Below are 13414 nucleotides of genomic sequence, written 5' to 3'. Positions count from 1 at the left end.
ATGACAATAGCGATGACTCTACGGAGGACTCTGATTTTGATGCTATGTTGGGATATGTTGATTAGGGGCAACAGTTTACTTTGTTATTCTGTATTTTTATCTTAACATATTGTAATTGAAACTTGTGAAACTATATGGCAACAATGCAGTCTTTGGGTATTTTGTATGTTATTTTTTTTAAAGCACATGCATATTGACAATGAATTTTGAACACAAATGTTATGACTTACTTATATGTTAAGGTTCAATGATGTATGTATGCATGCCTACTTTATCCATGGTCATTGTATTCATATGAATATAATGTATATATGCATGCTTTATCCATGTTTTCATATGAATATTTAAACCTATATATTTTAACTTTCCCCTATATGTTATATATCTGTCCCCTTTGGCGTCCCCTAAAAAATTGGCCAAAAAAAAATGGTCGCTCCAGAAATGCGTCCTCCCATCCTAGAAATGCATCCCTCTAAAAGTTGGGGTAACATGCACCTTGTAGAAAACTCATCTCATGAAAAATCCAGCATCTAAATAACTAGGGGAAAGGACCCAGTATTTTTTTACAGCAGCTTACTTGGCAAGTCCCCTGCTTATAACAAAAATTGATCTGGATCCTTTCCCCTATAGTAAAAATAGAATAATGATTTCTATAGCATATCCAAGAACAAACGGGCTCTCTTATGGAGAATGGAATCTTCACTATTAACGCTCTCATGCCTCTTGACTCTCTATTTGGATTTAAGTTGATCCACTCCTCTCAACCGCCATTCATTTATACTCAAATTAGATGAGGTCAACATCTATGCAAAACCCTACTTATCTCTCCTTAACCAACTTGTTAGACTACTAAATTCATGGCAGTAACAGACAAAACATCATCCTCCTTTTTTAAGCTACTCCCCATCTCATCCATCCTCTTGTTACAATCAGTTGACTTGGCTTGGAGGCTTCGACTTGCTTTTCTAGTTTAATCAGTTAAATATTTTCAGGTTTCTCTCCTAGAATGCCTTTGCATTTACCAATAGAGGCCCTTCCTATGAAATCCTCTTCAAATTACCCACTTGCACTGCCACTCTTCTCTTAGAAAAAACAAATTACGTTTACATGAGAAGAGGCCAAAGAAAAGCTATAAGGTTATAGGAGCAGCTTTCATCTCAATTTCATTTTTATGGACTGCAGTGTTTTTCAGCCTAGCTGTAAGCCAGACCTTCACAGCATGCATGACTTGTAGAACATTGCTCTGAACACAATGACAAGTCCAATTTCTATTTGGATCTTACTTAGTAGTTCAGTGAACATCTGTGAATTCTACTTCCACGAAAAATTCCTTTGTAAAACAGGGGCGACGAGGAACAAAATTTACCCTCAAGGTATTAGTGGTGAATTTTTCTACACATTATGTACCATTCATTAATTTAGCTCTTGAATAATTAATCATACATAGGACAGAACCCCTATACATATACATTTGAATAAATCAATTGTGATGGTTATTTTATACATGGGCTTCTCATTATACACATATGTAGGGCTAGGTGAGTCTGCCATACCACAAGATCAAGTCTATATAGCTATTTTTCCCAGAGTACCACAAGCTTTGTACCTGATTGGATGCTCCAAGAAACACAATGCTTGAAATAGGGATATGGAGGGAAAGAGAGAGAGAGAAACTGACAAAAGTTATGTCTACCTTAGATGAAGTACTAATGTATTTAACATATGGCAATAAAATTAGCACTAATTTGTCATGTGTAGATATACCAAGAAGTAACTCCATTAGTTTTTCTTTCCAGATTGGCAGAAGAAGTCATCTTAATCAAAATTTACTTTAGTCATTATCATTGATAGAAATCCATACACAGGGCTACAAATACAATTCCCAAGTAGGCAATGCAGCCAACTAACTTCAGGCTTTTACTTCCTCTTGAGCATATAAAGCCTTAATCTCTTCTACGTCATCATAACTCCCAAGGAAGACTGAGGAACGCTCATGAATCTTTGATGGAACAATGTCTAGTGCCTGCCAAGTGTTACAACATAATGAGAAGGTATCTAATACCTTTATCCTTCCAATCATATTGTCTGTGTCAATTATTCATAATTGTGTTCTATTATCCTTTGAGAACTGTAATTGGTTTTGGTTACATTTTAAGTGTTCAATCAACTGAAAACAATGCATACCCGTTTCTTTCCTGTGAAGGATTGCCCCCCTGCCTGCTCCATTAAGAAAGACATCGGAAAAACTTCATACAATACACTGCACAAACAGAACAGAGAAAACATGGAGCCTTAATTTTGGGTTGAATACTAAATGCACATTCCCAACTAAAGTATCAATCGATGGGACATACCGCAATTTTCCATTGGGACTCTTCTTGTCTGCAGGGTACATGAAAATGCCTCCATAAAGCAGAGTTCTGTGAACATCAGCTACCATGCTGCACAAGAGATGCATAACAATGTTTTGCATAATAAGGGCAATGCACTACTTCCTGGCATACTAAATTGCATTTTAATAATTGTTCTTAAAACGTACATGTGGTATTTTCTGTGCCCACTGGTTTTTACAGTACTTAAGATATATGATGATGTTTTCAATGTCCTAGACATGTAAGAGAAAGGGAATTATTATCACCTTCCAATGTATCTGAGAGACTTCGGGGAAGATCCATCCTTTGGAAACTTGCATCTCTCAACATACCTGCAAATATTGGAAGCTATTTTAAATTTGTGTGACTTTTCCTAAATAAATTGAGATTCCATGAGACATTTAACTGATTACTTTTTTGTAGGCTCATCCCAGTTCTTCGCATTGCCTTCATTCACAGAATATATTTTCCCTTTCTTTGGGACCTGAAAGATTTTCAGAGTATTCATCAAATCATCTTTAGGAGCTTAAAGTTACTAAAAGGTATTCACCAAACTTTCTTCATAACACACATCCACAGAATAGAGCAGTAAGAATGCATATCCATAGAATTCTTGGATCACTTATGGGGTTTTGTATACCTTTATGTCTGGATGAGTCAAAATGAATTCTCCAAGGGAGGGATCAAGAGTAAAACCATTTACCCCACTACCAGTGCTAAGAACAAGCTGCAGAAGGAAGTTAATCTTCATCAATAGAACCCAAAAATTCGTATTCAGAATTGTATACCATATCAAAAACAGGTAGGCAAGGACAATCTAATCAAGAGGACATAAATTTTCCAAGAAACAAGGGCTTATGCTCAATCATTTGATTTTATCATGGTTTTCTATATTGACCTAATTAGAGATTTAAAGAATTTCACTGCATATATTGCTAATGTTTTTTTGCGAGGACAATTATTACCGTGCAAGAGCTTCCATACATACAGTAGCCTGCTGCAACCATGTGTTTGCCTGGTCGCAGAACATCTTCCAACTTAGGTTCATCTCCAGGCTTTATTGAGTATACTCCAAAGATCTACTCTAACGAAAAAAAAAAGTATTCTTAAATATTGCCACTGATTTTCTAACCTTTTCATTAAGAAAACAAAACAGAAGCATGAATATATATCGATAATCTTTAGGGTCATGCTTCTTCCTTTGTGAATCATTATCATTCCAGTACTTAGTTGAGGGTTCCTCTCAACCATATTAAAAACTAGAATGAGGTTCAAGTGGAATTCCTCAAACTCTTTGACTGAGTATTGACCAATTGGCTGATTTTTTCTTCACTTCATTAAGATTTACTAATTAGCTAGTTGAAATTTATGATAATATTTATATTAGTAGTAGAAAGTTAAAAAAGTTTATTCCAGTAATTAAAGAATGAAGTCTGTACCGTTCCAATGGAGACTCCACAATCAATGTTCGAAGAGCCATCAAGTGGGTCAAAAACTACACAGTACCTGCAGACACCCGTTGACAGTCGTGGTGAAAAGGCTACAGATTACTACAACTCAGAATCTAAACAGCCAGATTCTTGAGGGTCAATGGTTATACTTTCCCCGCAATGCAGGCTCCACAAAGGTGGCTTCTTCATCTTCCTCCGAGACAAGGATACACTGCCATGATGACCTAAAATCGTTAGATGCATGGACCCAATGCTTCAACACCTTGATCAAATGAGAGCTTCATTGCTTAACCAATGGATGGATCCGTACAAATGTACATTGAACACAAACAATTTTCACATCCAGATGCCAGGAAAGAAAATTTCATGGTATACATTGTTCACAAGGAAAAATATTTAACAATTTTTTTTGAGATTATCCATAGCACTATAGATGAATTCTTCGTATTCTTTTTGCCAAAATATAATGTTTATAGATCTAATCTTAATTGTGTTAAATTGCATGCACAATTGCAATCAACTTGGTTCAAATTGTGCAAATTCCCAATCCATCGATTGAATTTGGTGCCCACTGGCCTAAATGGTTTAGGAGCTCAATTGAAAATAGGATTCTACTCAAGCAAACCAGTTAAAACTTAAAACCATTTAGCACATCGGGGTTCAATCAGCCTCATCTACACACATATTTACTTTTAAAACTACTATCAATCAAACAAATATACAAAACATTGGCACTTGTTTAAATCTGAGCATAGAGAAAAACAATTGTCCATTTTCCATTTTTGACTTTGACTTACCGTACGCCCACTGCTTACAAGAGCCTTGACAAAGACTTCATTAGAGAGTACATCCAGCTTCTTTTGCTCCTCGCCCTGTATTCAAACCAAGAATATAGTAGAGCTATGTAAACACTACAGTATCATTTGTCAAGAAATCAAACCATTTTGTAAAGAAAAAGATGTATTATAAGTAGCAAAAGGTTTTGGATTAAAAACTGCTAGTAATATGTGGAAGCATCCTTCACATTGTTTTGACTATAACCTTAAAATCCAATTAGCCCCTGTAAAATTAAATAATCTCTTGATTTAATTCAAGAGCATACTGAAAACAAAACCATAGGGATGGTTTGATTCATATAAGTTAGAAATTTATGGAAAAGGTTTTGATATTGAAAATAACAATTAGCACGTACTTGCACATTGGTCTCTCCTGCAAGGCCAATAAGTTTAGCCAAACCTGCCTGCAACAAACAATATGATTCAAGCATGAGATAAAATACATTGTAGCTGCAGAAACCACTAGATTATGTAATGATAAATACTATAAACCTGACCGTGACTAGTAGTCATTTCCATTAGGACTACCTATGCTCTGGTAGTGGTGTGAGCCTTTAGAACTGCAAGGTCATCCGTTCACTTGAAAAATTAAAATTTGAAATAGGCTTGACAAAGGAATTACTAAATTACTAAATTTTCAAGATACAGTTAGGGTTATACAGATATCAGCATCTCTGTATCTGTTCAGTTGGGGTTATACATATATCAGCATCTCTGTATCTATTCAGTTGGGGTTATAAACCTATAGAGCTTTTTGCCTAGTATCACCCAATTTGAGCTCAAACTTCTGTCCTTCCAGTAAAACTCATTTATATTGTGTAAACACCTAGTTTTAATCAAACACAAAATGTACATTGACCTACCATTGAAGCCAAACATCCAACTGCCACAGAACCAGTGAAATAATTGTGCACTACTACAAAATCCCGAGTCAAAAAACAAAAAGAGATCTTTTTTTAAGAAAAATTGAATGAATTACAGCACCCCATTATTCCAACCTTGTTAACAGCAGAGCACACAAATTTGCAGCCGAGAACAATGTGACTCAGAAGAATGGTGAAATCCCCTCGCGACTCAGGGTACCGAGACTGCTCGTTCAGAACAAAGCGAGTGATGGTCATCAAGTCTGTGCGAGAGGCATCTGCGGCGTGATCCATCTTTCTTTCTTTCTTTGTTTCCCCTCTTTCTCCTCTTTCTTTTTGCGTATACAACACCACCACCTTTGCTGCCTGAGGCTTGTTTTTTTACTCTGTAGCCTCCGACCCAATCTCTGAAATTCTCATGCCACGTGGCCACTGCTGGCAAATTACAGGATAATTTGTGTAAATCATAGTATTATCAGCCCCCAGTGGAGGTTTACGTGTCCACGTGTCAGCATGGCTACGACTCTTTTGGCGGTTTGGATAACGGGTAGTACTGTCACCTGTAGATCTAAAAATAGTGAACAGCTGAGGCAATCTAACTGACAATATTCGCTAAGAATATGCCACAGTGCCACTCCCTCATTTCAGCTATTCTCCATGGAAACAAAATGATTAAAGGGAAAATATCACAGCTTGTTTGTTTGGTTCTTTTCTTTACTCTAGAATTTAAATATGCATGTTGTAAAAGTATGAAATATCTTTTGACAGTAAAAGAGAAAAGAAGTTGTTTGAAAAAACAAAGAAAAGAAGATGAAGATAAGGTTTAGTGGGATTTAATTGGTTATGAAGATTGGAATTCTTGGAATACAAATGTAGATGATAGTAGTGTATTGTTTTAATGGTGTCTTTGTGTAATTATGAGCTTTTCTATAATTTTACATTTTATGGCATGTTTTTAACTTATAATATTTAGGGAAATGGTTTTTGTATGCACATTTGAGGTCTTGTCTTAAGATCTTTGGTTGCAATCAAGTCCTTCAAAAGATTTGACAAATTAATAAATTGTTTGTGGGAAATATGGTGAGTATTTAGTGACTAATATGGGTGTTTGCAAGTATACTAATGGTGACTAATATATGTGTAGAGGCTATGTCCTTTCATCTACTTGTGTGTGTAATGTCTTTGAGTTGATTCGTGTGTGGATCCTCTTTCTCTTAAAGTCTTTTCATTTTGTTTATGGAGATATCCTTGTCTTTAATAACCAAATACACAACAATTTATGATCATTTGAGCATCAAAAGGATAGGCACACAAACTAGAGTGAGAAGGTAGCTGGTAGAATTACAAAACCAATTTTCAAATGTTAGGGACACTATTGTACAAGGTGGCATCTAGAGTGTGCATGTGGCTAGAATTGAACTGGAACCAGGGTTTTGGGGTTGGAAGGGCTCAATGTGAAGTAGATTATAAGATTAGGGGCAATTCACTCGCCGAATGGTCATAGACAGTTGCAATTGTTTGTTAAGGGGCTAAAGGTGGGTCTAAATGACACAGAGAAAAGTAAACACTTTTCATCTCTATATTTCACCCCCACTTTAGTGTACTTGTGAGTGTAAATGAATAATGTATAAGTAAAATTGGTATATGAAAATACTATAGCTAATTTAAAAAAAGGATACATAAGAAAAAATGCTTTATATTATTTTTTGTCTTCACTTATGCAATATCTTTAGACTTATAAAAGACATAAAAAGAATATCAGTATATACAATTAACAAATCCTCAACATAAAAAGTATGACCATAGAAAATGTAATAAGTCTATAGAATTCTCTCTATCAAATTTGGGAGGGATTCGTGGAGATGTCATTGAGTTAGCCTCCACAAAACCCCAAAAAAGAAGTTGGGAAAAAAAAAGGAACATGTTGCATGCAACAATCATAGAGTTGTTACTGAGTTGATCCCATAAAGGATACAGTTTGTGATTAGTTTGAATAATGTAGGATCTATGGCAAAATCATTATATACAATGGAGAATTAATAGAAAATGTTTTTCTTACATGGGATGGTCCAAGTAAGAATAAGTGGAGGAACATATGAAGAGGCAAGTGGTAGATCAATATTGGTTTGGGAAAATGAGAATAAGGGGCCTATAGCGAGTATCCCTTGCCACTCCTTTTATGCTTTGTATATGATACAAGACACCTCAATACATCTGTGAAGTGGTTCTTTCTAGGACAAAATGTGTCTATAGCAAAATGTGCATACTATAAATGAGGTTTATAGAATTCGTGATGGATGATTATCACTCTTCTTTGATGTAGCAATTTGATGTATACTAATGCATTATAAATGGATTGTGTGAAACTATGAAATCCAAGGGCGATTAATGAGGTAGTGAAATAGGTTAGAAGTAGGATGATGTAACACATAACTGGTTCTTCATGGTCATAGATGCACAAAATAATGATATTATCTATCTTAGGAATTTTTAGAAGATTTTGTTAAAGCATTTTAATGAGATGTCAAATGTGCATATGAAGGTTGTTATCAAGTGTTAGACAGTTCAGATAATTGGAAGACAACTGAGAGGGTGGGCGGGGGGGGGGGGGTGTGTGAATCAGTTGTCACAAATTACCGAAAGCATTAGCAATTTAAAACAACAATACCGAAACCCAAAACAATAATATCGGAATAGTAGTTATCCAATTAATCATAAACAATAATCACAAAATAAAAGCCATCCACACAACACCAAGATTTGTGCATTGAAAACCCGGTAAAGGGAAAAACCACGGTGGGAAGCCTACCCACAGTCAGACAATACTTATGCAGTAAGTATGTGAATTACAATGAAGGGGCCTACACATGCAGGAAGGCCAACAGCCTAGAGCACACTGCTCATCACAAAAGGAGTCTCACTGACTACATACAAATCCAGACTACAATCTGAAGAAGCATTGAACTGCAAAAGATAACATCTCCTATGCCTAAGTATAGTTCTGGTTAAGCTCAATACCAGAGGACTAAATCACCTTACAAACCCAATTCAATCTCCAATGATCAACCAACTCCTCTCCCTTAATGATATTACATTATTCGCACATCACATTCCTTGACCATGACCTCTTACAATAACCATGATGATCTACAATGAGATCTTACATCTTATTTATACAAACCCTCGACCATAAACAATCAAGTCAACCACCAGATAATAAACCAATTACATAAATGCAGACCATGTTGACCTTAGACCAAAATAAATAATATCCAACACATAAGACATCCCGGAAATACAACAATAGGTCCTATCCACACATTACATTAATGTCGGTCCATAACCTAGATCAACCGAGACCAAGTATAGGTCCATATGTTTCAGCAATGACCTCCAAATGCCAAGTCTCAAACATGATCACCAACAATATCCTAAAACTCCATCGGAAGCTACACCAACACCAATTATGCAATGCATCAAAGATCTCCACCAAAAGCTCTATCGATGAAACCCTCACCGGAACTAGAAACCAATCTTCATAGCAAGCAGGATAGTATCCAATCACCAGACCAAAACCAACTGACCAAATATGAGTATAAGCATTATGAACAAGTCAATTCCATCACCAAATTATACCAGAGTCAACCAGATCATGCCGGATCCAAGATAACCAGAACTACTCAACCTACGGGGACTAGAAGGGTGTCGGTAAAGCTTCCAAATAGCTAGTGTTGATATCAATGACAAAACGTCAATGCAACACATAATCAATTCCACCAAATGGACAACAATCTCCCCCTATGGAGGTAGGAGGAGTAGGAAGTGACAATGGGATAACTCAAAATTCAAATTCTCTGAAAGGCGAGAACTTTGGTTCCAATGGTGGGAGCGGCCAGAACGAAGTTGTTGATCCTATGGGAGGGAAGGACAAGCCTTTGGATATTCTGAAGGTTGCTGACATTTTGCAGACTGGTGGTTCTTTGCCAGAGAAGAAAGTGGGTTCTGGGTTTTCGGGGGAGGGGTCCAGCGGGGGGTCTAGCCCATGTGAAGAGACCTTGGAGAACGGAAAAGAATCTAGAAAATGGTCATCCCTTTTTGGAACAAAACCATCTAGTAAATCCTCTTTACCTCCTATCAAGAATATTTCTAATCCAACTGGTGGAAAGTTTGCTATCTCTATCCCTGATTTGGTTCTAGATCATAATATAAATAGCATGTCGAACTCCCTGGTAGGAAAATTTATGAGTTTGCATCCAAACATCGAAGTTGTTAGGGCTTACGTCAAACAAAAATGGGCTCTGAAGGGTAACATTGAAATCTCGGCATTGCCTAAAGGCCTCCTTTCTTTTACTTTCTCGTGTGAAGAAGATAAATTGAGGATACTCTGTGGTAGTCCTTGGATGGTAGGAAGGATAGCCTTGGTCCTTTGGAAATGGCATCCAAATCTGAACATGAATGACTCTCTTTTGGCACAAGTTCTAGTTTCGGTAAAGTTACCTAGCCTGCCTCATGAATATTGGGTAGAAAGCATCTTCCTAGGAATAGCAAGCTCCTTTGGTGAACTCCTCACTATAGACCCAGTAATAGCATCAAAAAGGAGACTCACTCACGCCAGGTTTTGTGTAGGGATAGCACATGATGCAGATATGCCAGAACAGATAGATATAGTTTCAAAGTTGGGGACATGGAAACAACAAATAGAATATGAATCTATCCCCTTTGCCTGCTTCCATTGCAAGAAAGTAGGTCACTGGGCAAAATCATGTCCTATCAAGCCTAAAGGAGAGCTCAAGCAGACTACACCCCCAGGTGAAAGTAAAAAGGTTCCAGAAAAAAAGGTATGGCAAGTTAAAAACTCAGAAAATAAGGAAGTTGACTTTGTTGACAACAACTATTTTGAACCCTTGGGGGAAAATAAGGAAGTGGTCTCCTCAACTTCCATCTCCAACCTTCCAATCCAGGAAGTATTGAGGAATGAGTCAACAAAAGTTAACAACCCCGTGACAAAGTAGATCCGAATAGAGGAATTGAAAGAACAGATTGTATCTTCAAAAGACACAGCTGAAGTGGTAACTGCTGATACTTTTGCTGGTAAATAAATGTAAAATAAAGAGGAACAACCTGAGGAAGGGGATATCACTGGCTCCCAAGAAGAAAAGACTGACTCTTCCCCACTTATGATCAATACTGAAATGCAAGAAGCCCAAAAATGTGCTATACTGGGTATGAACCTTTCAAATTCAAATCAAAATTTAAAAATAGTAAATAGTGCATCACATGATTCTAGATTCCCTAATTGGGTCAATGAAGATGAAATATCTAGACTCCTCAGTAATCCTGAAGTGGTTCTCGAGAAAGAAGCTGACTGGAAAATACCAAAATACAAGAACAAGAAAGGATCCACTCCCTTGGCTTCTCAACTAAGGAAATCCAGCAGAATAGCTCAAGTTGATGTTGAGTACATTTCTTCTTCTCCAGGTTGACCTTCTAACCACAAAGTCAGAGACAAGGAGGCCAGTAAGAACATTGCAGATGGAACTCAGAAGACTCTTGAGGAATTAGGAATCGGTAAGTAACTATGAAGATTATCTCTTGGAATATTAGGGGACTTAATAATCCTCATAAACATGATATTATTAGGAATATGATAAGGGATAGTAAACCTGATCTTTTTCTAATTCAAGAGACCAAAATGAGTAGAGAAAAAGTTGAAACTCTGAAGTTTTTTAAAAATGGGAGTATCAGTGGTGGAAGCTCGGAAGGTGCTTCAGGAGGCATAGCTACTATGTGGAATCTCAATAGTGTCAAAGGCCATGTTCTTATTCAAGAAAAAAATTTCTCTTGCATTAGATTTGAGAATTTAAAAGATGGAACTTCATCGGTCCTCACCAACATATATGCACCCAACACCTTGAAAGCTAGAAACTCCTTCTAGAAAAAACTTATAGAAACTAGGGACAACTTCAAGAATCTTAGTTGGTTGGTCATGGGAGACTTTAATACTCCTTTAAGAGAAGAGGAAAAATTTGGTGGAAGCCCCTCCCAGTTGGAAAGTAGGTTGGCCCTTATGGATTTCATAAATACTCAGGCTCTCAATGATGTGGAGATACAAGGATGCAATTACACATGGACTAATAGGAGAACTGGCAATGATCTTATCCAAGTTCGCCTTGACAGGGCTCTTATTTCTGATAACTGGTTCAGACATTATTTCTACTCCCTAGCTGCCCACATCTGGGTTGGGTCTGATCATTTTCCCATCACTCTCTTTGCTAATCCAATTAATAGAAGAAGACATTTTCCTTTTAGATTTGAAAAAATGTGGACTCATCACCCTAATATTACTTGTAATACTCAGAATTGGTGGAATATCCAAGTTGAGGGCACTGCTATGTACAGAGTTGTGAAGAAACTCAAAAGTGTTAAGGACAATATAAGACTCTGGAATAAATCCAGCTTCGGGAACATTTTTGAGGCCAAAGGTAAAGTCCAGGACGACCTTAAGAAAATACAGGTCCAAATTCAGAAGGATGGTTTCTCTACTATGTCTATTGCTGAAGAGAATGAAATCCTTAAAAAATACCATGAAATCATTGCTAAAGAGGAAACTTTTTGGAAGCAGAGATCAAGATGCACTTGGCTAAAGGAAGGGGATAGGAATACAAGATTCTTTCATATGTCAACTATCAAACATAAAGTGGCAAACAGGATTACTAAACTGGCAGTGGACAATGGGGAGCTGGTTAAGGAGGAAGAGATAAGGAATGAGGCTAGAAGGTACTTTTCGGATCTTCTAAGGAGGGATCACAGGTTGGATGTTGATGCTCAATCTTCTTTTCTTCAAAATATTCCTTGCCTCATTGATGAGTAGATGAATGCCTCCCTTTCTTCCATACCTTCGAACTTGGAAATCAAAAATGTTGTTTTTTCTTTTGATGGTAATAAAGCTCCCAGTCCAGATGGCTTCCCCGTGTTCTTCTTCCGAGATTTCTGGGACATTGTAGGGAAAGATGTTTCCAACGGGGTCAAGGAATTTTTTGGGGCTAGAAGACTTTTAAAAGAAATTAATGGCACTTTCATTGCACTAATTCCCAAAATTCAAGGTGCTGACTCCATGGACAAGTTCAGACCAATTAGCTTATGTAACTCTTTTTATAAGATTATCTCCAAGGTTCTTACCACCAGAATCCTGATTGTCCTTCCCTCTTTGATTAATCATCAGCAAAATGGTTTTGTCCCAGGAAGACAAATTCTTGATTCCATTATTATTGTCCATGAGAATATTCATTCTCTTGTAAGGGGCAAGAAACAGGGTCTCATCCTCAAGCTTGATCTCTCTAAGGCCTATGACCAGGTTGATTGGTCTTTTCTTGTGAAGGTTCTTGTGGCTTATGGTTTCTCCACCAAATGTGTTGACCTCTTTAGTCAGCTTATTACCTTAACCTCTTTTGTTGTTCTTGTCAATGGATCTCCATCCCCCTTCTTCCAAGCGTCTAGAGGATTGAGGCAAGGGGATCCCATTTCCTCTATCCTCTTCATTATTATGGCTGAATGTTTTGGTAGGTCTATGGAAAGCATGGTGATGCGAGGATCTTTTAAGGGACTTCAACCTTCTTCAGCTAATCATTCATGTTCTCACCAACAGTTTGTGGATGATACCATTGTCATGGGGGAATCAAGTATCTCAGAAGCTAGAACCCTGAAGGACACTCTTTGTAAGTTTTCCTCCGCATCTGGCCAGCTCATTAATTGGGTCAAAAGCGAAGTTTTTTTCATTAATACTCTAGAGAGAAGACAACATAGAATCAGCAGAATCTTAGAATGTCATATTGTTGATCTTTCAGCCACTTATCTTGGCCTCCCCTTGGGCATTGCACCTCCTGATTCTTTTT

At 37.2% G+C, this 13414-nt stretch overlaps 1 protein-coding gene across 2 annotated transcripts; it reads right to left on the bottom strand.

Annotated features, from left to right (window-relative positions):
• Positions 1-1815: 1815 nt before the first annotated feature.
• On the bottom strand, positions 1816-6005 carry LOC131047091 (fructose-1,6-bisphosphatase, cytosolic). 2 transcript variants are annotated; one of them, XM_057980923.2, is made up of 13 exons: positions 5658-5796; positions 5152-5219; positions 5016-5063; positions 4621-4695; positions 3973-4034; positions 3812-3878; positions 3338-3451; positions 3013-3099; positions 2786-2856; positions 2639-2704; positions 2355-2441; positions 2185-2260; positions 1816-2023 (listed from the first exon to the last, which is right to left on the bottom strand). In XM_057980923.2, the coding sequence occupies exons 2-13, from the start codon at positions 5176-5178 to the stop codon at positions 1910-1912; spliced, it is 894 nt and encodes a 297-aa protein (XP_057836906.1). In that variant the 5' UTR covers positions 5179-5219; positions 5658-5796; the 3' UTR covers positions 1816-1909. The 2 variants fall into 2 exon arrangements, with proteins under 2 accessions (XP_057836906.1, XP_057836905.2); XM_057980922.2 differs by lacking the exon at positions 5152-5219 and having other exon boundaries at positions 5658-6005.
• Between the last annotated feature and the right edge of the window lie 7409 nt (positions 6006-13414).

The sequence above is a fragment of the Cryptomeria japonica genome, chromosome 11, assembly GCF_030272615.1.
Source record: "Cryptomeria japonica chromosome 11, Sugi_1.0, whole genome shotgun sequence".
NCBI classification, from domain to species: domain Eukaryota; kingdom Viridiplantae; phylum Streptophyta; class Pinopsida; order Cupressales; family Cupressaceae; genus Cryptomeria; species Cryptomeria japonica.
The sequence above is the reverse complement of the archived record's forward strand: the minus strand, read 5'-3'. Positions and strand labels throughout refer to the sequence as shown.

Coding starts and splice junctions, on each gene's coding strand:
- LOC131047091 (XM_057980922.2), bottom strand. CDS start 5,816: ATGGATCACGCCGCAGATGCCTCTCGCACAGACTTGATGACCATCACT. Junction 4,035..4,620: donor TTGTAAGCAGTGGGCGTACG/GTAAGTCAAAGT, acceptor TCATCATGGCAG/TGTATCCTTGTCTCGGAGGA. Junction 2,857..3,012: donor TGACTCATCCAGACATAAAG/GTATACAAAACC, acceptor AAAATCTTTCAG/GTCCCAAAGAAAGGGAAAAT.